Raw genomic sequence first — 25,852 nt, 5'->3', positions numbered from 1 at the left:
AAAATATGAATACATCTTTTTTTAATTTTCAAATACACTAAACATCAAAGATATGTGTTTCTAGTGAATACCATTAAGACAAACACAAGTACGTGACACATGGGACATACAGTCAAGTCTTAATGATGGTATCTGCTTTGAATGATCTGCATGTCCATCAATGCCAGAGGCAGAGCATGGGGTGTAATAATCAAGCTAGTGATTCAGGCCTGTAGCAGATCATTAGAATGAAAGGAAGGAAAGGATTTAGGAGGGCAATTGCCACTACACTTGTCATTTCCCAGTTTTCATTGAATCAACTCAACAGCTACTACTCTACTGGCTATCTGCAAGATACAGCCCCAAAGGAGTACGAAACAGAAATAACAGCAGCAAAAGAAGAATGTTAGTGTTAAGTTATTCAAGCACTCCATTTTGGTTGTCTATAACTGTAACAATCATTTATGTTTAGTCCCCTTCCTAAAGCAAAAAACTTATTTAAAAAAACCCAACCAGTTCAAAGCTATTCACTAGTTTCTATACTTTTTCTTACTGATACAACTGCTACACTGACAATTTTGTTGGGTGTCAGTCTGTGCCACGGCAAAATGTGAAGCAAGTCAAGCAAAGAGGACTATACAAAGGAAAAGAAGAGCCAAAGGAAGCATCTAAGAACTGGGGTCTAAGGTAAAATGGAAGATGGGAGAAATGCCGAATACCACATTTGCCTCTTCTGGACCAGCAATGATCATGGGACTTCCTTAACAGTCTAATCTAAATCATAGTATAGTCATCCCTCAGTGTGCAAGGGGGATTGGTGCCAGGACTCCCCGTGGATACCAAAATCCACAGATGCTCAAGTCCATTGTATAAAATGGTTAGGCATCCACAGATATGGAGGACCATTTGGTACCCAGAAGATAAGCAGCAGCAACCTGACAGGACAAAAACAAACACGCAACAAAAACAACCTTTGGTAGCAGGGCTGTTATGGGGGGTGAAATGGAGGGGTAGAGGACAGTTGCTTCAACAAGGAACTTAACAGTGACTTCTATAAACTACGTTAGGAACAGTTGTAATAGGTATAAGCCAATATAACAATTAATAAATATTATTTGGATATATTTGGAAAACATACAGTATTTTAATGTACATATTTTTTTAAAGATGTGAAATCTTTACCTTATAATACTTTGATCCCGATTCGTTTTGAAACAATGTTAGACATTTGCTGTCCAGTCTCCAATAATGCCTCTTTCTCTATAAAGAGCATAAAACTGTGAGGTTCAAAAGTAATGATTCCTCCAAAGTGCCTGAACTTTCCTTTCCCTTTCATTTCTATCCATAAGTTTGTACTTTTGAATAGGTTTAAAATTCGTGCGGTTCAAAATTCGGAGAATTAAAAGGATATATAGTGAAAATTATACTTGCATCATCACTCCTATCTCACTCCCACCCTTACTCCAGGCAAGCAATGTTATTAGGTTTTGGGGATTCCTTTGCAAGAATCTTATGCGTGCATACACAGATACATATGTATTGCACACACACAGATATGTAATTTACCTATAGGTTAAATATCTAAAGGTTGGCTTACTGGGTCAAAAGATACATGCACATGTCATTTTACTTGACAGTGTTAAATTATCTGGCACAAGATTTGATCGAATTTACAGTCTCATCAGCAAACATGCCTAACTTGCTCAAACCTTCACTAATGCAGCATGTTACTAGACCTTTTGATCTTTTGCTACAGTGCTAAATAAAAATTGGTATTTTGGTAAAATTTTAAATTGTATTTTTTATTAAAAACGAGATCAAGATCTTACATTTAAAAGTCATTTGTATTTCCTTGTCTGTGAATGTTCATATTCATTGCCCATTTTTCTACTGTATTCTGGTCTTTTTTCCACTTGTTTAGAATATGAGTTGAAAATACTTTTCCCAGTTTGTCATTTGTCTTTGCTTTTGTTCTTTGCCATGCAGAATTTTTTTTTTACATATGTCTTTAAATCATTTTTTAAAATTAATACTTTACTTTTTTGGAGCAGTTTAAGGTTCACAGCAAATTAAGGGGAAGATACAGGGATTTCCGATATACTCCCTTGTCCCAATGCATGTGTAACCCTCCTCATCAGGAACACCCCTCATCAGAGTGGCACATTTGTTACAACTGATAAACCTACACTGACACATCATAATCACAAAAGTCCAGTTTATATTATGGTTCACTCTTGGTATTGTACATTCTATGGGTTTGGACAAATGCATAATGACGTGTATCTATCATCATGGCATCATATAGAGTATTCTCACTGCCCTAAAAATTCTGTGTTATGCCTATTCATACTTACAAGTCTCCACCCCTAACTGTGATCTTTTTACTGCCTCCATAGTTTTGCCTTTTCTAGAATGAATATCATGTGGTTGGAATCATACAGTATGTAATCTTTTTACATTGGCTTCTTTCACTTAGTAATATACATTAAAGATTCCTCCATGTCTTTTCATGGCTTGATAGCTCATTCATTGCTTTTTAGTGCTGAATAATATTCCATTGTCTGGATGTACCACAGTTTATTTATCCACTTACCTACTGAAGGACATTTATTACTTCCAGGTTTTTGGCAATTATTAATAAAGCTACTATAAATATCCATATGCAGGTTTCTGTATGAACATAAGTTTTTATCTCCTTTGGGTAAACAGCAAAGAGTACAACATATGGATCACATGGTAAAAGCATTTTAGTTTTGTAAGAAACTGTCAAACTGTCTTCAAAAGTCGGCAATACCATTTTTGTGTTCCTACTAGCAGTCAAAGAAAGTTCCCGTTGCTCTAATCTTGCCAGAATTTAGTGTTCTCAGTGTTTAGGTTTTTGGCTATTCTAACAGGTGTGTAGTATGTCACTGTTTTAATTTGCATTTAATTTGCCTGATGACATATGATGTGGAGCATCTTTTCATATTCTTATTTGCCATCTAAGTATCTTCTTTGGTGAGGTACGTGTTAAGGTCTTCGGCACACTTTTTAATCAGGTTATTTGTTTTCTTACTGTTGAATTTTAAGAGTTTTTTGTATATTTTGGAGAACAGTCTTTTATCAGATGTCTCTTTTGCAAATATTTTCTCCAAGTCTGTGGCTTGTCTTCTCAATCTTTTAACATTGTCTTTTGCCAAGCAGAAGTTTTTTATTTTAATGAATCCAGTGTTATCAATTATTTCTTTCATAGATTGTGCATTTGGTGTTATACCACCAGACCCGCTTTGAATCTCTACTGCTCTACCAGTTTATAAAAACAGTACATTAAATATTCCACCTTTGAAATACTCTTTACAAATGTAATGATAGTTCCAGTACTATGATGTCTTAATATATATCTCATTCTCATTTTGATTTTAAAAATGCACAAAATAAAGCACATAACAAAGTTTCACTACCACAATAAAATGCCTGTGATTACTGACCAGGGTGTCCCTGCTGGTGTAATGGACCATCCACCCTTCCTTCACCATCGTGCTGCTCTTCCTCTTTGTGTGCTTGATGGATTGTACGACCCTCATTAGCGGAATATTATTGCTTGTTGATGGACTAAAAAATATTTTAAATTTATGACAAATATTTACAACTTCAACTTAAAAAATCATAAATACTGTAAGCTCATCAAGCCCTTTTAAAGATAATTAAGCTAAAATTCTTCAAAATATCTTAGGAAGATAAACAATGGCTTAAGAAGAAGAAAATAAATTAATCCTGTTATGATGATACATAGTTAATTTACAAAAGACTAAGGTAATACTGTAAGTCATCATTATTTGTCATCACATTTTTTTGGAGGGTCACAAAACATAAGAAAACAATGAGGGACTTCTCTGATGGCACAGTGGTTAAGAATCCGCCTGCCAATGCAGGGGACACGGGGTCAATCCCTGGTCTGGGAAGATCCCACATGCCGCGGAGCACCTAAGCCCATGCACTACAATTACTGAGCCTGCGCTCTAGAGCCTGCAAGCCACAACTACTGAGCCCATGCACAACTACTGAAGCCCGCACGCCTAGAGCCCATGCTCTGCAACAAGAGAAGCCACCGCAGTGAGAAGCCTGCATACTGCAATGAAGAGTAGCCCCGGCTCACCGCAACTAGAGGAAGCCTGCACACAGCAACGAAGACCCAACACAGCCAAAAATAAATAAATTTATTAAAAAAAGAAAACAATGAATAGAGCAGAAAGAATCCTCCCCATTTGGAAAATCTGGAGCCTGGGAGAGGGTCTCATTTGGGATTGCTGCTAGAAATCTTCCTACCCTAGGCAGCATGATAAATTTTATCACGAAGTAGTATATCCTACAGGCTGTATCTATAAAAAACTGAATTTCTATAAACATAGGAAGATATTTAAGTCTTATAATCTGGTAGCATTTTTACAAAGTGCTAATAGATTAATTGTAATATGAAAACTGTCCCCAAATTCATCACCATCATCTTTGTGCAACATTCTCAGATATAGATTCTTACTGGTGTTTCCAACATCAGGTAATCTGCCTGTGTGAAGAAATTGGTTGCTTCAACTGATGGTTCAATTTTGGCACTTTGTGGTGGATGCTCTACAGCTAGATATCATATCTAGACTCTACTTAAATAAAGCATTCTCCTCTTTAAGAAAACAGGATTCTCATACCTTCCCATCTTGAGTGGATAGCAAGAGTAATATAATTTATTTCAGAAAAATACTGTGGTACATGTAAAAGTATTAGGCACAATTTAACCAATTTTAAATTACATTTTAGGTCCCACTTAAAGAGATGTGGCTTGTTCTTTCTTAACAGAGCTCCTGGACTGACCCTGCATTTGGAAGTAGCTTGCAATCCTTACACACACGTTACCTGATTGTTTTAACAGCTTCTTCATCTCTTTCCACATCAAGATCAGATGGATCCAGGAAGAACATTTTATCTTCTGGGGGAGATGGTTCCTCTGTGTCATCCAAGCCCCGACTACCATCACTGTTCATGTCACTACTGTCAATATCCATTGGTATATCTGTATCTGTTCCCAGAGTAGAAGGTTCTGGCAAAGTTTTAAATGAATTCAGAATTTTATATTAATGGAATATCAATACACCTAAACAGAGACAGTGTATTAAATGTGAAAAAAAGTTTTAAAATTCTTAAATGAAAATATAGAAAAATATTTTTATGATTCAGGATAAAGAAATATTTCTTAGGACAATATAAAATGTACAAACCATAAGGCAGAAAATTAATTTGATTGCATTATAATTTTAAATTCTGACATGCCGAAAGATACTAGAAGCAAAGTAAAAGATTAGCTAACACTATTACACATCTAGTCAATTGATTTTCTGCAAGGGTCTAAGACAATACAATGAAGAAGAATAAATAGTCTGTTCAATATATGGTGCTAGGACAACTGGACATCTACATGCAAAAAAAATGAAATTGGAATTCTTCCTTAAACCAATTATAAAAATTAACTTAAAGTGGATCACAGACCTAAATGTAAGAGCTTAATCTATAAAACTCTTAGAAGAAAACATAGGAGTAATCTTTGTGACCTTGAGTTAGGCAAAGCCTTCTTAGATATACTACCAAAAACCTAAGTGACAAAAGAAAAAAATAAATAAATTGGACTTCATCAAAATTAAAAACTTCTCTGCTGCAAATGATACCTCAAGAAAGTGAAAAGACAGCACACAGTGTGGGAGAAAGCATTTTCAAATCATATATCAAATAAGGGACTTGTATCCAGAATACTTAAAGAACTCTTACAACTCAATAATAAAAAGATAAGTAACGTAGTTAAATGAGCAAAGGACGAGAATAGATATTTCTCCAAAGCAGATGTAAAAATGACCAATAAGTATATAAAAAGATATGCAATATCTGGGAAACGCAAATCAAAACAACAATGAGACATCACTCCATACTCACTAGGATGGCAATAATCAAAATGACAGACAATAACAAGTGGTGCAGGATACATAGAAATTAGAATCCTCATACACTGCTGGTGATAATGTAAAATGGTACAGCTGCTTTGGAAAACAGTTTGGCAGTCTTCAAAATGTTATACACAGGGTTACCATATGACTCTACAATTCCACTACTGGCTATCTACCCAAGTGAAAGGAAAACATACGTACTCATCAGTACTCAAGTGTTCATAGAAGCATTGTTCATAATAGCTCCAAAGGAGATACAACTCAAAGGACCATCGACTGACTGGTGAATGGATAAATAAAATGTAGTCTATTCATGCAGAGGAATATTATTCATCAATAAAAAAAGAATGAAGTATTGATACATGTTACATGGATGAACCCTGAAAACATTATGCTAAATGAAAGAAACCAGTCACAAAAGACTACACATTGTTTGATTCTATTTATATGAAATGTCTAGAATAGACAAACCCATAGAGATAAAAGCTGATTTAGTGGTTGCCAGGGCTAATGGGGAAGAGTGGATGGGAAGTGACTACTAATAGGTATGGAGTTATTTTCAGGATGATGAAAATGTTCTAAAATTAGATTGCAGTGATGGCTGCATAACTGTGAATAAACTAAATGTGTGAACTGTAAGGTATACAAATCATATCTCAATAAAGCTGACAAAGAATTAGTAGAATATATAGCATATGAACAGGTAACTTATAGGGTAAAAACCCATAATTAACCAGTAAACATCTGAAAGATGCTCAAACTCATTAATATAAAGACAAACGCACATTAAAATAAATAAAATAGTATTTCATATCCATTTGTCAAAAGGTAGAGAAGTACAAAAATACATGAACTAGATAAATCTAGAAAAGACTTTAATCATTGAAAAACTGCATCAATTCCAAGCAACTGAAATGAGAAAACCAATCATGTTCTGTCAATGGTGTTAAATAGCAACCACAGAAAACATGCCGTAAGAGAAAATGTTAAATTCTTAAGGAGTTTAATTTCCACTCCTTATGCTTTTCTTCTACAGAACTACTTACATTCAATTTTTACTAGTCATGTAAATGTTACGGAAAAATTATGCTGAAAGTTTAGAGTCATTACTCCTTCCTTCCAAAAACGGTAATCACTTTGCATGATATAATATTGAAAAGAGAAAACAAACAAACGAAACAAAAAAAAAATGGTAAAAAGCAAAAATGTTTCGCTAATGATTATTTGATGGAGAAAGAGAAAGTGAGACAGTACATTAAGTTCTAAAAGACTATGGACTAAGAAACCAGACCATATGGGTTCAAATCCCAACTCTACCACTTATTGGTTGTATTTTGGGGCAAGTTATTTAATTTAATGTTTTTGTGTCTAAGTTTACTCATCTGTAAGTCCTTATCTCAAAAGGTTGTTCTTAGGTTTAAATGTCAATATATGTAAAGAGTTTAGAACAGTGCCTGGCATACAGTAAGCAATCAATAAATACTAGAAATATGAAATAGTTCTAAGAACAGCAGGGTTATAAAATAAGTATTAAAGATAAAAGAGGATATGCAGCACCACTGGCCACACTAGACTACAGAGTGGTAGGTGGTTAAAGGTAAGACGGAAAGGTATAATTAAAAGTATACTGTTACTGATCTCCGTATTTTGCTTGATTATTAAATCAGAAAAAAGTCAAAGTTAAAAAACAAAGTAAGCGAAATAAAATATGCAAATATAACCTTATACAAAGATAATACACAAAAGAATTGTGATCTTTTCTGGAAATTAAGAAAAGGACTTTTACCTCCATTGAAAGTAACCTCTCCAAGGCAGTCTCTCGGTACTTTTGATGCACATCGTTTATGGCAGTTGAATTTACAATCTAAAATAAAATATTCACCTTATTAATTTATATAAAAATGTCAGGCAGTATCAGAATATGGTTAAAGACTTTCTTTACTCACACACAGAGTATTATTAATAATGATGATGAGATAATAAAGATTTCCTCTACTAAGAACTCAGGCTTTGGATTAAAGGTCTGGTTTCAAATTCTGACACTACCTCTTAAACAGTTGTTAAATCCCTCAGGGCTCAGTTTCTATATCTGTAAAATGAAGTTTATACTACTTGTATAACACTTTGCCAAAATGTTGCTGCAGCTCCATGTTTCCTTCCCTTACCTCACATTCTTCTTTCCACATACCCCTTAAGAGTTTCTCAGGCTGATTAAATTCCTTTCCAACATATGTCAGGCACTTACTTTCAATTCCTAATTATTAGGACCTGGTGCACATGCAGAAAAGGGATTGCAATTCTACAACCATTTATTAGGAATTAGTAAGGGCTTTCCCATACAACCCTGTAAGGAAGGCCTGAGCTTCTCATGCACAAGGTCTCTCACCTGCATTACAAAATGGCTCTGTTCAGCCTGCAAGAACCTCAGAGCTGATTGCATTGCAGATCAGTGTCAGATCCCAACTGTACCATACTACTGTGTAACTCAGTGGTCCCCAACTGTGGCCATCAGACCAGCAGTAGCAGCATCATTTGAGAACTTGTTAGAAACGCATGTTCTTGGGCCCTACCCCTAACATCTGTAACTCTGGGAGTGGGGCTGAGAAATGTGTGCTTTAATGACTTCTTTAGTTAATGCTAAAATTGAGACCCACTGCTATAACTACTGTCTAACACAACCTTCGAAATACTTCTACCAACAATAAATGGGTAAAAATAATTTCAAGTCCTGCTTTAGAATAATTCTGTAACCCCTGTGATTCAAGAAAATTCTGGGAATCATGCCAATAGCACAGGGCAAAGGTCATTACAAGAAAAAGCTCCATGAAATTAATATTTTGGTGGAGGATAAAACTTGCATTATATAGTAATGTCTTTAAAAATAAGAGACCCTAAGAAATTCATATATGATATTAATATCTTGCATACATCTTAAATAATTAGTTTTTTATCTCATGAGATTTGCAAATTCTGAAAATAACAAGGTTTCCCTTTCCCTTTGAAATGTAGAGCCAAATTTGTGGCCCACCTGCAGCTAAGTATGTAGGTTCTAATGACAGGCATTTATACTTCTCCATATTCCTACCTATGTTTTTATTAATTAGTTTATGCTTTCTTTTATTCTATATATGCTTATATAAGCTGCCTTGAAATTTTAACATAACGAAGTAGAAAATAAACAGATGAATGAATAAATGAACTGCTGTTCTTAGAATTGTATGTTTTCTTAAACGTTCCAGCATAGCTGTTTTATCTTAACTATTTTTTTTTCTTAGCTTGACAAGTGAATGAAAATGACTACTTTACTTTTTAAGTATCTTAATTCATATTATAAAAATACAAGGATCCCTAAATTAAATTATGATTTTTTCATAGATAACTAAAATACTTAAAGAGAAATATAACCTGATACTTTCTGAACCAATATAAGCATAAAACATTATTCTTTTAGAGCTCTAAGAAGTTAAACTAATAACCCAGTGGTAGAGTTCACTGATTTTATTTCAAAATTCATTAATCTACATATTTATTTTAGTTCCTTTATAAAATACTGTATTTTTTTGCATGTGGTTTTAGAATGTTTCTGTTCTGCTCAGCAGAACGGTGTTATTTACTACCTTTACTAAAATTATCTGCTGGCTAGAATTTGTACATCTGTTCTTAATGTTCTTTCCCAAAACATTCCTTAGTGGCTGCTTGCCAATCCACTTTAGTGTTGATATTTTAAAGTATTAATTTATATATTAACTCATATTCAAAAGTAAGCTGTTGAAATAAAATTTCAACATTTAATTAAGCCTGCCTGATGGTTATTAAATATTGGCAACAAATGTACAACCTATTCTCTATTTGATATTATCCTATGTAGCCATATATTGCCAAGAAAAGTTTTCTTATATATTTAAGTTAAATTTACATATAATTATTTGATTCAACATTGTAAACAGGATTTATTGTTGCAAAGATCTCAACTGTAATGTTTTACCTAGATAAAACTAGGTAATTCAATTCCACAAATAGTTCTATATAAAAAGTATAGTATCAAGAACTATTAAAATAATCACATGAAAAATAAGTACATAAGATTATAGACAAATTAGTTATGTCTTATCCTGGCTCAATGCCTTAAAACATATTTGAACTCTATTTTGGTTTCACATAATTGTGTAGCACTGTTGAGAAGAAGATATGTGACAAAAAGATAAAAGCATCTTTAAAAAGCATTAAAACATTATGTAACTAGAGGAAAAACTTATTCCATTGTTCTATTAAAAACCTAGTTCATTAAGAGATGTTTCTGGAATACTATGATAGTGTTCTGGGTTAGTATCCAAATACAGGTGGTCCCCATTACAATTCCACTGGCTTCTACTATAGTCTGCCTATTTCAGTGTGATTACTGTCTGGAATGACAATTTTTGTACAGCTCCATAGCTACGTAATTAGAAAAAAAAACCAAAAACAACAAAACACCTGTAATATGTTGGTGTGCGTGTGTGTGTATGAATATTTAATGGCAAGAGGAGGGCATTATTTTATATTTTGGGTAGTGTCTGGCTTTGAAATTAGAAAGACTTAAGGTCAAATATTAGCTTATCTGCTTACTAACTGTTCCATATTGGCAAGTGTTAAGCAGCCACACCTCAGATCCAAATTCTAGTTTTTCTGTTTATACTCTAATTTTTCTTTAGCACAGCTCCTGGTACAGTATACACATATTGCAGATACTAGTCGTCGCATGCAGGTGCGTGCATATTAATTTTATCTTTTTTAAGTTAAGTATGAGCCCAATTTACAGGTATCTGCTTAATGCTTCTGAAATAAAAAATATTTTAAACCTGTATTTGCTAACAAAAACAAATATAAATTTTACTTAAGAAAAACATCCAATCCTACCTTTACACTGCATTCCTTGCCGAAAGAGGCCTTTCAGTAACCGCTTGCAGTACTGACATATGGTGGGACGGGTATAAGAGTGAACAGCAAATGTGTGTGGAACTTTTACCCTGCACATGACCATCTTTTCCATCCAAATTGGGCGACCACTCCAAGAAGGAATTCTCTTACTGGGTTCCTGGTGAACATGTGACTAAAACATAAGTAATTTCTATAAGTGTAAGTCGATATTAAAAACAAAGTATTAAGATCAGGGCTTGACCACAAAAGTCATTTATTTCAAACACTAAAGCCAAAAACCTAAAAATGTGCATCTCAGCAGTTTCCTTTGGAAGCTTAGCTTACCAACCCTTGAATGAGAAAAGTGCAGACTTTTTTTGCTATTATTTATGCTAGAAAACAAAAAGATATTTTCATCCTCACATACATATATTCACTGATTAACTATTATTTCCAGGCACATATGTCATTTTACAAATAAAAAACAGAACTTAAAATGAATTTATAACATGTTCAAATACCTTCAAAAACCTTACCAAGAAATTAGTCACAGGAAAATTAAGTAAATTCAGAAAATGTTAGTGCTGCTCACGCTGAGTTACTGAATACAACGTCTGAAAACATTCTGAAACAAGCCTTAGTTTTTCTAATTTATTTTAACAAATACTAAAACAAGCATGTGAAAATCTAAGTTTAATTAATGTTGATGATACAAACAATGGCAGATACAAACTAAAACAACTTTACCCTTAGTAATTATGCTTTAGGAAGTTCCTTAATATTTTAAGTATTTTCCAATTATTTGGGTTTTTTCTCTTAGGTGAGCAAAAAGGAAAGTTAAAGGTGGTGTTGGTTAAAATTTTTTGTGTAATCTGAGGGATAAATGGATTATTTAACTATGAACCTTTCTAAGTATACAAAGGAAATAATCAATTTAAATTATAGGTCAGATGAATATGGTTCATCATATTAATTCAGCATTCACTGATTATAACTGGCCAGGCTCTATATCAGAAATATGAAAATGAATACAGTCTATATTCTCAAGAACAAAATCCAAATACCTAACTACCACCTAGACGTATAACAATTTTGTTGTAGCTGCTTGCATCTTCACTGCCAGAACTTCCTTCTATAACTAGTAATGTCTGTAACTCAGAGAAGCTGAGTCATGGTACATTGATATGTTCAACCACTAGAAGCAAAAGAAGCCAGAAAAAACCAAGAGATAGAGAAGTATACAGGAGAAATGAGGGGAGGAGAAAATAAAAGGCTTTTTTGAAAAAAGTAGGAAGAAGGAAAAAGAAAAGGACTGACCATTGGAGGACAGCACTATAAAAATAACACAGATAACAGCCTCTGATGGATAGTTTTTCACTAAAGTGTAGCCAGAAATGTTCTCAAGAAAATTATGAAGCAGTTTAAGAAGAGTACAAAAGGATGGGACTTCCCTGGTGGCACAGTGGTTAAGAATCTGCCTGCCAATGCAGGGGACACGGGTTCAAGTCCTGGTCCGGGAAGATCCCACATGCCGCGGAGCAACTAAGCCCATGCGCCACAACTACTGAGCCTGCGCTCTAGAGCCCGTGAGCCACAACTACTGAAGTCTGCACGCCTAGAGCCCGTGCTCCGCAACAAGAGAAGCCACCACAATGAGAAGCCTGAGCCCCGCAATGAAGAGTAGCCCCTGCTCGCCGCAACTAGAGAAAGCCCACGCACAACAATGAAGACCCAACATAGCCAAAAATAAATAAATTAAATAAATAAATTTTAAAAAAAAGGAAAGTACAAAAAGAATGTTAAAACACGAACCAAACTTACATATTTCAGCTGTCTAGGGTATCCTGCTCTAGTGTGGCCCACCCCTTCTCCATTTACACAACACCTTCAGCAAAAGGAGCACCACAGTGATTCTGCAGAGCTGATAAAGCAGCCAGTGGGAACTAGAAACAGATGCTTTAAGCTTTTGCTCATCCCTGGCCCCCTAGTCTAGTGGTGACTCAACACTCTGCTTCTCTTGCTTCTGCCTCTACCACTCAGTTTGTCTCAAGTTTAAAACATGTAACATGGAAAGGCTGATTTAGCCAGTTTTGCCCTTTGTCAGGTCCTGCTGGGATTGGGGTATCAGGGACATGGTACAGAGCATGTTTATAAGGAACTACTCAGGGGACTGTGGTTGTAGGAGCCACCCAATTTTTCATGTCTAGTACAAGTAGTTATTTATGTTATTAGCCCTATTTTACATATGAAAAAACGGGCTCAACGGGATTAATACTACTAAAGCATTAGTATTAAAATCAAAACTTAGACCTGGGTCTTCTACATAGCAGTCCAGTGATTCTTTTTTTTTATAAATTTATTTATTTTATTTTTGGCTGTGTTGGGTCTTCGTTGCCGCGTGCGGGCTTTCTCTAGTTGCGGTGAGCAGGGGCTACTCTTCGTTGCAGTGCACAGGCTTCTCATTGCGGTGTCTTCTCTCGTTGTGGAGCACGGGCTCTAGGTGCGCGGGCTTCAGTAGTTGCGGCACGCGGGCTCAATAGTTGTGGGTCACAGGTTCTAGAGCACAGGCTCAGTAGTTGTGGTGCACGGGCTTAGTTGCTCCGCGGCATGTGGGATCTTCCTGGACCAGGGATCGAACCCATGTCCCATGCATTGGCAGGTGGATTCTCAACCACTGCGCCACGAGGGAAGCCCAGTCCAGTGATTCTTAACCTTTTCCCAATCCCAGCATACCTGGGCACATACTGCAATCTTACCAGTAACAGTGGTTTACCGTCTATTTAGTGAGGAAGGCAGGAAAGGTACAGAGGACTTAACCAGAATTTGGAGGACAGAGAATGTTGGTAGAATTACCTAGAGCACTTGGTTAAAATGTGAGCACTCAGATGAGAGTAACTAGAATTAAATGAAAGTTTTCTTACTTTGCTTTAATGTCTCTCTTTCCAAATTACTGCTTAGCTTAAACTCTTATTTCTTTCTTATTAATGTATAGCCAGAAATCTTCTAAAAGTAATTATTTCCACAGTGTGGGCTTAAACTAATTTTGGCTGAAGTATTGCTCACAAAAACTTCATAACAATATTGCCAACTCTCAGTCATGTAAAACAATAAAGGCAATAAAAGCATTTAAAGGGGGCAATTCCCCAATTATATGTATTTGAGTTTGGAACATTATTCAATGAAAGAAATATCTCTACTTTTATGTGTACACTTAGGCCCAGAAGTTTTCTTCTACTTTGATTCTGTCCTACCCCTCAGGAATTTTCCCAAATGGGTAATTCCCTGGTGTCCAGTGGTTAGGACTCTGCGCTTTCACTGCTGAGGGCGTGGGTTTGATCCCTGGTCGAGAACTAAGATCCCACAAGCTGTGCGGCACGGCCAAAAAAAAAAAAACTTCCCAAATGCATTGCAATGAACATTAATCTCTCTCATCTCCAAATAGCCATCACTCAATTCTGGTTTCTCTAATCTCAGTGGTTCCATTTTAACCAAATTCAATGAACAGTCTATCTTCTTCTGCCTCTCCATCTCTTTACTTGATTCCCTTTAGACTGACTTCAGAAACTAACAGAAGCTGCCTTCTTACGTGTAAACGATGACAACCCCAGAGTCAGATTCAAAGGCTCCTGTTCCAACTGGCCTTTTCTTATCTAGTAGTCAATGAAGTTTAATATCTTGACTCCTTAGAAACTTTTCCTCGTGCCTTACATACGAAATCAGGATAACAGCTATACCTTCCAGGACACGGGTGAGGATTACACAGAAAAGCTAAGTGAAGCAGCCAGCGTGAAGACTGGCACCTGAGAAGTTATGAGGCTCTTACTGGGCAGCCACTTAGAGTTAGTGCTTCTCTAAACTTGGTTCAGATTGCTCCCATCTCCACACTGCTATCTCCTTCATTCCTTTAGAGTATACTCTTCTACTACTCTTTCTTCCCTCTGATTTTCCTCCATGAGCTCTCAGCTCTTCTCTTACTGTACCTTATTCATAATTTTGAGACTGCACGCTTGGACTGACAAATGTAACCCTGAGATTCCTCTCTACAATTTCTACTTGTTCTAAAATACTCTGCACAATCTAACCAATTCAAACATGTCACTCTACTTCTCATATTTCCCTAAGGAAGTTTCATCTTTGGGATAAAATATAAATGAATGAATAATACATTATTCATCTGCTCTGTCCTGCCATTTCCTAATCTTGCAATACTCAGTGGGTATGGCTGACACACCAGTATCATTTGTGGGGTTCTCAAAACAACATGTGTTCATCCTACAGTTCCCAATCTTAGCTAAGTTTCCTGTGCAGTTTGTGTATAAAATGTATTAACTTTTCTATTACCAATCTTTCCCCAAGCTTTTGTATGTGTTTATAATAACTCTTTGCTCTCAGTTCCTAATGCTACAGCATTCTTCTTCTACTTTAAAAATCTCATAGTAGGGCTACGCAATATGGAAATATGGGATTTTTGTGAAAGAATTGCAGAAGCTTTTACTCCAGTGCCTCGGTTTAGCAAAATCTTGTGACGAGGGTGTCAAGACAACAGCCCAAAGACTTGATTTTGCCATTAATATATAGAAGACCAAAGGGGTTATAGAAATAACTAAATGTTAAGATTGTAATGTATAGATGGAAGTCATTTTAAGTAGTACCAAATGAATAGGTGGTTATTTCTTTCTTCCCTGATCTACTACATTTACCCTTGAGGGGTACAAGATATGAGGAAAAGTCATTGATTTACAAATAATCAGATCTGGGTTGAATTCTAATATTGCTTACTAATTTGCTCTGTGACTTCAGTCAAGTCACTTGACTGTTCTGAGTCCCAGCGGTCTCATGGTATAGAGATCTACTAATATACCTCACTGGAATATTAAGGATCAGTGATCAGTGGTGTCACTCAAACACTCATGGTGCTGGGCATGATGGGGCAAACAAAGTCGTGAATATTGTCCTCTCTAAATAGATCATAAGCTACAAACACTATGATATTAAGGTAGAATGCTATACACACCATTAGGGAGATTTGAAAAGTGCTATGTCATTCAGAAAAGTAACATCTAGGTAAAGGGGAATCAGGTAAGGTAGCTGCTGAGCTAGGTCTGGAAAAAAGCATGTAGGATAGATACCAAAAAGAGCAAATGTAGGGGGGAAAGGGTGTGTTCAAGGAATGATGAATATTACAGACTGTCGGAAACATAGAATATATAAAGGTGTCCTAGTGGGGAGTAATCTAATCAGAATTGTTGTATATTAAGCTGTAGTGAAGTGTGGAGACCAGGAGTCGGGATACTGGTTAGGAGGTTGATCTTATGGTCCAAGTGATAAGGTTATCACAAAGTATACAAAATGCAATTCATGACTATTGGTAAGCCCTGTCTACAGTAATACGTTTTAAGTTTCTTAAGTGTAGGAATGTTACTATTTTTCAGTATATAACTTATGTTTTAAGATGATGTTATATATCCTGCAGAAACGTAAGGAGTAAGTAGTAAAATGCCCTCTATTACCTTAGAATACATACCTCTTCAGTGGGAAGGGCTACATATTCAGTCTGCAGGGGTCTTGGAACTGAGAGGCCGGGTCCTGGCAGGGATACATTTGACAGACGTCTCTTTCTTACACCACTACAGTTATTTGGAATCTTGAAGGCACATCGTTTATGGTAATTTAATCCACAGCCTAAACATATTTTAAAAGGTTAAAAAAAATTTTTTTAACTTTACTATATAAGTGTGTACATAAAAAAATAGGTGCTTCCTTTATTTATTTTCTCTGGCAGCAATAGTTATCCTAATGAAGAACCCAGATGACAAGCTAAGAAGAATAGGAAACGTGTAGAAAGGTTATTTAGAAAGGTTAAGTTGGCTAAAGCAGTGGTTTCTTCAAGTGTGCTCCTCAAGGCAGCACCTGAGAATTTGTTAGAAATCTAAATTACTGGGCTCCACCACAGACCTACTGAATCAAAAACTTTGGGGATGGGGCCTAGCAAAGTATGTTTCAACAAGTCCTCAAGGTGATTCTGATACACGACAGAGTTTGAGAACCTCTGGCTTAAAGAACTTCAGCAAACTGTAGACTGTGTACCAAATTACTCCTATGACATGTGAAAATTATATTAAATTCAAATTCCAGTGTTCATAAATAATTTTATTGGAACAAAGCATACTCATTTGTTTACAACCTGTCTATGGCTATTTTCATGCTATCAATACAACAGCAAAGTGAAGTCATTGTAAAGAGATCACATGGCCAGCAAAATTTAAAATATGTACTCTCTGGCCCTTTACAGAAAATATTTATTGACTAATCAGAAATGTGCACCCGCATCCCACCCCCTGGTAATTCTAATACAGGATAACCATACCTCTCCAATTCTAAACCTTGGGTACTACCTAGTCACTACCAATGATCTTGTTTTTTCATTGATGATTACTGAACGCAAATGTGAAATCCTATTTCAAATGAAACAAAAATTTAGAACACATACCTTCACATTTCAGTCCCTGACGTACCAATCCCCAGAGCATCTCACCACAGTAATCACAAAAAGTAGGAGCTTTGTAAGAATGTACATAGAGAGTATGTGGACGAATCTGAAAGTCTTCTACTGTGGCCAAAGCTTTTAAAAAAGAAAAATATTCAAATAAACCCGGTACTTGTAATTGTGATGAGATTAAGAACATTGACCATATTCATTTGTCAAAGTACACAGAATCTTTTTTTCTGAAAGTTTCATCTGACCATAAAAATAAATTATTTTCAGCAGCTAATATTGTGGTTTTCAAACTCTATTTTAGGAACTTCACCAAATTCAAATAATTTGAGCTCCAAAAGTAGGTCTATAGGTAGGTATTTTGACCTCCAAAAGCATTTTCTCGGAGTGGTAACATTGCAAATAATTGTCAAGATTTATTTTAGCTAGTTAAAACTATTTAACTTATAATGTACTGGGAAATAGAACACTAAAGTTAAAAAAAAATTGCAGAACTTAACATTAAGTTATAGCAATGTTTCTGTGGGAAACACACTCAGTTCTAATTTAGGATCCCAGGATACACTCTGTTCTCCAGAGTCCTAGTGGTTAGGATAAAGAGACTCTTCTCCCCTTTGTGGGCAAGCCAACAGCAGCAGACGCAACCACCATCAGACATCCTCTCAACACTACCTGCAAGTCATTAGTGGATATCCCCGTGGCCTGATGTAGGGTCCAGGGCAAGAGAGGAATAGATGTGAGCATGACCTCCAGGGAGGACCGGGAGTGAAGCCCCTCTGGAGTGAAAAGAAAGACAAGGATTGCGATGTGTATAGAATTTGGGGTTGTGGCAGAGAAGATGAATGGGAAGGATAAGAGACTAATAAGGAAAGGTGATAGTCAGAGAGGATCTCAAGAACAAGCTGCAAATATGAATTTGGGAAGAGGAAAAAAAATGGTGGCAGGACTCTGGACTCTTGACTGGCTTTTCTTCCTTTCTTTCTCTTCCATTTCTTTCCTTTCCTCCCTCCCCTTCTCCTCTCTTCCTCCCTCTTTCCTTTGCTGCCAAACAAGAAGTTTTGCAGGCCTACTATATATATTCTTTGTTCCTTTACACTTCTCACTAACAATCCTGCCCACTTGTTGGATGAGATAATAGCAGGAGCTAAAGACAATGGATGGCAAGAATGGGTGAGAGAGGAAAGGAGAGAATAAGAAAATGTCCACAGAGAACAAAAAGAGAAGGAGCATTATTTAAGTCATGGAATCAACCAGTATTGCAGTTTCCTCTTCTAAATCTTCATTATTTCTCCTTTTTTTCTCATTTTCTTTTCTGAACCCTAATTCTCTTCTATGCTCTTCAAAGAAACGGGGAAAGGGACCAGAATTTCAGTGTAATTGTTTTATTTCTTTGACTCAAGAGATGAACATATTCCTCTTCTGGTTCAACTGATAATTCCCTTAGCTTAGTAACACTCAAATAAGTAATTCAGGGCTTATTTTCCTACTTTCTCATCTGTGATATAACCTTCCTGAAAGTAAAAATCACATAGTAACCATTATTACAGATGAAAGAAGTAAGCAACTGTAGTACAAAGTATAATTGAACACAGCATTTAGTTAAATGCAAAAAATAAGGCTCGTTGAAAAGAAAGGCAACAAAATAAACTATTTACTTACCTGAAAGAACAACTTCTACTAGGTCTCCTTCATGTATTTCTTCTGCTGAGGTAATCAGCTGCAAAATATTTTCTGAGTTCATGTCATGGCGAAAGAGAAGAATTTTGTCATACATGCCAAAGAATCCACACTCTGGAAACTGCAGGAAAATGGTCCTATATCAGTATACCTACAGCTTTCTAATTTTATAAGTAAATGTTTCAACCTTATAAAATAATTTTAAATGTAGTTTTTAGCCTAACACTATTTGCTAACAATTCTATTAATATCCAAAAAGATCAACCATGTGCATCCTGGTTAATTCTCAAGTTCAAAAATATAAAAGTAAGCAATATAAATAATCGTTGATTATCTTAAAACATGTGTTTCTTAGAAGTACAGAATTTCTTTATTCAGTTACTGATGGAGAATACAATCTTGAACTTAGTGCTTCTCTTACAAAGCCTGAAAGATAAGCAGTCTTTCCTGTCCTCTAGAACTGAGCTTCCCATACAGTTAGCTACCAGCCACATGCAGTTATTTAAATTGAATTAAAGTTAAATAAAATTAAAAGTTTAGTTCCTCAGTCACTCTAGCCACATTCCATGTGCTCAATCACCACCTCAGCTACTGGCTACCATTCTGGACAGTGGAGATACAGAACACTTCCATCATCACAGTAAATTCTATTGAATAGTGCTGGTAGAAGATCAATAATTCCCAAACTACAGTCACAGGAGTACCAATTCCTACATTTCTGCCAAATGGACCTATAATTCCTAGCATTTATCTAATATTTTCTTTAATATACTCACTGTAATTACAAATACATGATTCTTTATGGTAGGTTTCTTTTCAAAAAATCTTTGCCCAGAGCAGGACTTACAGATCTGTTGACATATGCCCTTTGTGTAAATATTTCAAGGCTTCTACATTTTGTGACTACATTACTGAGACACTTTGGGGATTAGTATACCAAGGACTAAAATATGAAGGTGTGAGTCTAAAATGTTTTATAGTTACTAAAGTTGTTTAAGAGACAACTTTAAGTACTTGCCTTACAAAATAACTTTAATTTTTAAAACAATTTTTAAAAAGACCATTTTCTAAACTACCAGTACCTTGCAAAATGCTGCTGCAGACAGTTCTAATTTCTTTAGCTGATTTCAAAACTGTATACTCACTGATTTATTTTGACTTCTCACAGAATATCCTTTAATGCACTATACAGTATGTCACTGTCCTGCACTGAACAGCCTGATATATATCTGTCACACGAAACTGTAAACGCATTTTTGCAGGGATGTTGCTGAGGATGGTTCACCTACTTCATATAGTAGCCCTTCTTTGTGAGGGCCCATAAAAGAAATTTCTCTGGTTGGTTTTATAATATGAACAATTTGATCATGTAACTAATCATGTTTTCTTGTTTACTTTGCCCACTGCAAAACGCCAAGCCTAATTTGTAGCCTAATTCTAACATTAGTCTAGGATCTTATGGCATATGTTTTAGGTGCAGATACCAACCTAGCTTCATCTTATTTTGTGACCTTAATTTTCCCATTAAAAATTCTTACATGTATCTCTAAAAGAGTCTCAATTTTTTGGGAAAAAGTTGAATTTTTAAGAATTGAAAATAATGACTTAATTAGAAATTTTAAAGTTTATTTGCATTTTAAAAAACCTACCGAGTAAATAATGAAAAAGTGCAGAAATATTTAGATTTTTTATAATGCTCATTCTCTTTTCAAATATTTGAGTTACCAACATTTTATAAAACCTCATAATATGCTTTAAACATATCTCTAACAGCTTAAAAATTTTCCTTTGAAAAGAGTAAAAATATAGAATCAAAATTATTTTCATTAAATTTTAATTTAAAATTGAAATGTTATTAAGTTTGATTTAGTTATTATTAAATTAGAAAACATCTAATGGGAAGTAAAACATCCCCATAACTTAGCTGCAATAATTCTTAAGGATTAATAAAAAGGATTTCACATTCTATCTTTACAAAATCTCTAACAAAATATTTGTATGAATAAACCTCATTTAAAAAATTCACTTTTTAAAAAATTCACATCCCCAAGTGTAAGGCCCTATGGTTTGTAAAGGTAAGACAGTCAACCTTTGCCTTCCAGTCTTTGCCTTCCAGTCTTTGCTTACAATCTAGTAAAAAGAGAAATAAAACAAATATATAACATGATAAGAGAAATGCCAAGAATGAAAAATAAAATTCTAGAAGAGGGAATAAAAACTTTAACTGGGAATGTAGACAATCACTTCAACAGTGATATTTGAGCAGAATCATAAAGAGAAGCAAGGTTTCCATGGGTAGAAAGTGAAAGTGAAAGGGTCATCATTGAGAAAGTACAAGGTAAATGAGAGAAGGTAAGTCAGTGGACCCATACGATTGGAGAATGAAGTGGGTGGGTAGAAAGAAGGCAAAAAAGTACACAGGAGCCCAACAGGGACCATACAAACAGAGAAGCCTGGAATCAACAGAGCTGGGTCCAAGCTTTGCAACCTACCAACTACAGCACCTTACATAAGCTGCTTAACCTCTCAACGATCAACAGGAATATTAACTTTAAATGGTTCTTATCAAAATTAAATTACTTGATGTTTATAAAAAACTAACCACTATGATCAACAAACACTAGTGGTTTATATTATTCTATATCCAAAGGGGGAGAGACAAGGGGTTCCAGAGCAAGGCAGTAACATGATCAAATCTGTATTTTAAAGGGATAATGCTGATAGCACTGTGTAGCAGGAAATGGAACAAGAAGAGACAGAGCAAGCTCCTAAATAGAAGGCAGAAGCTATCGGTCAGGAAAGAGGTATCAGGGTCTGGATTTTACCGTAAGAAGATGGAAAGCAAGACAACAAGGAACACTGCCCTCTAGAAACTACTTCTGGTAAATTATATGGATCACTTATACTGTTTTGACCAAACTAAAAGTCCTCATAACTAAATAAACACATCAATGAGAGAGGAAAAATATTAAAATAAAAAATTTATGTCTTAGAAAAAATACAGATAAAATAATCTTGATAAACACATGACCCAATGAAGTCATATTAGCATTATTAAGAGACTAAAGAGCAAACAAAAAGAATTATAGGGAGTATTAAGAATATTTATTTAAAATAAGCATTTGTGTACCAAGCTGGGAAGTCTTCAGTGATGATAAGGAATAAAGTAACTTTCTAGCAAATGTTTACACACTATATTCATCTATATAATTGAGAAATTACAGAATTCCAAGGGGGAGGAAATGTAATAACTAGCCTGTGAAAAAGAGATTTCTGCTATTCATAATTATGATCTACAGGTGTGTTTAGCAGGATATTTAGGAATTCTCTGAAAACAAAGGTCCCCACAAAATGAAGTAAAAGAAAATGTGGCCTGAAGAAAAGCCAGAGAGAATATTAAATATTGTCACTGAACATCAGGAAACACTGGGGCCAACCTTTAATAATATTATGAATCTTGAGGCATGAGTATATTAAACATTTAAAAAGAAGAAAACAAGGAAATAAAATATAAACACACATTTTAAAAAACCTAAACAACTGTACTGAGGAAAAACCCCACAAAAAAATGAAAAATAAAACCCTATTAATAATTATTTGAATATATAGGGATTGACTGTTCATGATTTTTAAAAATTCAGAAATTGGTTTTCAAGCAAGAGAACCATTTCCTAAGACAATGTCTCACCTTTGGTCACACACTGGAATCATCCATGGAGCTTAAAATCACATCTGGTATTTTCATCCCAAGCATCTTTACCATAGACCTCTCTTTGCAGCAATCATTTTTGCCACATAACTAATTGGCCATAAGGCAATTTTGCCATCAAAGATAAAATAACTGGTTGACAGTTTGGTTTCAAAGTTCATTAGCATTTCTTTTTTTTTTAACTCCTTTATTGGAGTATAATTGCTTTACAGCCGTGTGTTAGTTTCTGCTTTATAACAAAGTGAATCAGTTATACATATACATATGTTCCCATATCTCTTCCCTCTTGCATCTCCCTCCCTCCCACCCTCCCTATCCCACCCCTCTAGGTGGTCACAAAGCACCAACCTAATCTTCCTGTGCTATGTGGCTGCTTCCCACTAGCTATCCATTTTAAGTTTGGTAGTGTATATATGTCCATGCCACTCTCTCACTTTGTCACAGCTTACCCTTCCCTCCCCCATATCCTCAAGTCCATTCTCTAGTAGGTCTGTGTCTTTCTTCCCGTCTTGCCCCTAGGTTCTTCATGACCTTTTTTTTTTTTCCTTAGATTCCATATATATGTGTTAGCATACGGTATTTGTTTTCCTCTTTCTGATTTACTTCACTCTGTATGACAGACTAGCATTTCTTCTAGTTAGCAACATTATTGATTGCTTTATTGAGCTGACGAATGAGGATGAAGAGTTGCACCAAGAGTTGGTTTCTTCTTTTAAAATACACTACACATTGGAGGAGAAAGAGGCCGAGGGCCTTAAAGGAGCAGAGTTGATCCCACATTCCTCATACAATTTTGCAATGTCTACCAACAGACATGTGATAGAAACAACAATGTAGAAGGCTTTCACAACACAATACAAAGCTCAGTTACAAATATGCAACCTAGTATTTGGAAACTGATACCTCTCTTAATGAAGGAAGAAATTTTAATGAAAAAGTGGAATGATGAACAAGAAGAGGAATGAATAAGCAAAAAATTGTGTACGGTAGAACAATGTGTGCACTAGGAGTGCTGACCCCTATGCAATCAAAAATCCATGTATAACTTGACAGTTGGCCTCTGTTCTGCAGTTCTGCACCCAGATTCAACTGACCATAATCATGTACTACTGTAGTATATATGAACAAAACACTTGAACGTTTGTAACAAAAATGACTGCAGCAAAGTTGCTTAGGGAAAGTATCTAGAACGCTTAAAACAAAAGATGCTCAGCCTCTCTTCCCAGGATTATGGTTAAGCTCTGGGGAACAGGACATGGACATCTGAATTTTTTTTTTTTTTTTGCGGTACACAGGCCCCTCACTGTTGTGGCCTCTCCCGTCGCAGAGCACAGGCTCCGGACGCGCAGGCTCAGCAGCCATGGCTCACGGGCCCAGCCGCACCGCGGCATGTGGGATCTTCCTGGACCGGGGCACGAACCCGCGTCCCCTGCATCAGCAGGCGGACTCTCAACCACTGTGCCACCAGGGAAGCCCCTGGACATCTGAATTTTAAATTTACTTTTATATTACTCAGTGTATTTATTATATATACTCTTTTAAAAAAATAGACTTTTAATAGTTTGAGTTATAGAAAAATTGAGACAATAGTACAGTGAGTTTCCATACACTCCATACCCAATTTCCCCTATTATTAACATTTTCACTATGGTACATTTGTTATACTTAATGAACTAATATTGATACATTATCATTAACTGAAGTCCTTAGTTTTTTTTTTACCCAATGTCTTTTTCTTGTCCCAGGATCCCATTTAGGATACCATATTTCCTTTAATCATTGTATCTTCTTAGGCCCCTTTTGGCCGTGACAGTTTCTCTGATTTTGCAGGGTTTTGAGCACCCTGACTGTTTTGAGGAGTACTACTGTTCAGGTGTTTCATCAGATGCCCCATTATTGGAATTTTTCTCATTATTAGACTGGAGTTACGGGTTTGGGGGAAGAAGACCTCAGAGGTAAGGTGCCATTCTCAACATATCATCATATCAAGCGTACCTACCATCAACATCATTTATAACCACTGATGTAGACATTCATGATCTGGCTGAGGTTATGTTTGTCAGGTTTCTCCACTGGAAAGCTATTTCCCCCTCCCACCAATACCTACTCTTTAGAAGTAAGTCACTATGCACATCCCACACTTAAGAAATGACAATTTACGTTCCCTGTCCTTCAAGGCAGAGTATCTATATAAATTATTTGGAATATATATATCAGTATGGACTCATGGATAATTATTTTATACTTTGGGATATAATATATACTCTTTTAGAATATAATTTTATTTATTTTTTAGTAGGCAATTTATTCACATGGTTCAAAATTTTAAAAGTACAAGAGTAGAGGGACTTCCCTGGTGCCACATGATTAAGAACCCGCCTGCTAAAGCAGGGGACACGGGTTTGATCCCTGGTCCGGGAAGATCCAACTAAGCCCGCAAGCCACAACTATTGAGCCTGCGCTCTAGAGCCCGCAAGCCACAACTACTGAAGCCCGCACACCTAGAGACCGTGCTCTCTAACAAGAGAAGCCACAGCAATGAGAAGCCCACATACTGCAACAAAGAGTAGCCCCCGCTCGCCGTCAACTAGAGAAAGCCCTCATGCAGCAACAAAGACCCAACACAGCCAAAAATAAATAAATAAATTTTTTTTTTTAAAAAAAAGGACAAGAGTAGAGTTCAAAATCTATGCCCTAGTTGCCCAGTGATCTCTGCCATAGTCAACAATATTGCCAGTTTTCTCAGTATCCTTCTGAACGTATTTTATACCTAGATAGTAGACATGGACATATCTTTTCCTCATTTTACACAAATGGTGGCATACTATAAACAGTGTTGTGCCTTGTTTTCTTTTCCACTTAGCAATATATTTTAGAGATCATTCCATAACAATATACAAAGAACGTTTTTATTCTTTTTTTTAACAGCTGCATAGTTTTATTTTACCAGTTCCCTACTGATAGGATATGGGTTGAGGAGTAGAACTAAAACCAAACAATCTTGAGTTCAAATCCTGATCCATTTCACTTACTAACTATACAAGCTTGGCTTATTTAACTTCAGTTTCTCCATTTGTAAAATAGTACCTACTTTGTAAGGTTGTCATGAAAATTAAATAAGTGAATATGTGT

The 25,852-nt window shown here is 35.7% G+C and overlaps 1 protein-coding gene across 3 annotated transcripts in view; it reads right to left on the bottom strand.

The window, feature by feature from the left end:
- Positions 1–25,852, bottom strand: part of PRKD3 (protein kinase D3) — an 80,855-nt gene that overhangs the window by 20,129 nt on the left and 34,874 nt on the right. For all 3 annotated transcript variants that reach the window (XM_067703243.1, XM_067703240.1, XM_067703242.1), the window contains 8 exons: positions 18,994–19,132; positions 17,329–17,460; positions 16,363–16,520; positions 10,839–11,031; positions 7,729–7,806; positions 4,864–5,047; positions 3,447–3,570; positions 1,162–1,239 (listed from right to left, as the gene is read on the bottom strand). In XM_067703243.1, the coding sequence (XP_067559344.1) occupies positions 1,162–1,239; positions 3,447–3,570; positions 4,864–5,047; positions 7,729–7,806; positions 10,839–11,031; positions 16,363–16,520; positions 17,329–17,460; positions 18,994–19,108 (1,062 nt within the window). In that variant the 5' untranslated portion in view covers positions 19,109–19,132. The remainder of the gene's footprint in view (positions 1–1,161; positions 1,240–3,446; positions 3,571–4,863; positions 5,048–7,728; positions 7,807–10,838; positions 11,032–16,362; positions 16,521–17,328; positions 17,461–18,993; positions 19,133–25,852) is intronic.

This window comes from Pseudorca crassidens, chromosome 14 (genome assembly GCF_039906515.1).
Source record: "Pseudorca crassidens isolate mPseCra1 chromosome 14, mPseCra1.hap1, whole genome shotgun sequence".
Lineage (NCBI taxonomy): Eukaryota > Metazoa > Chordata > Mammalia > Artiodactyla > Delphinidae > Pseudorca > Pseudorca crassidens.
This window is presented reverse-complemented; position numbering and strand designations above follow the sequence as displayed.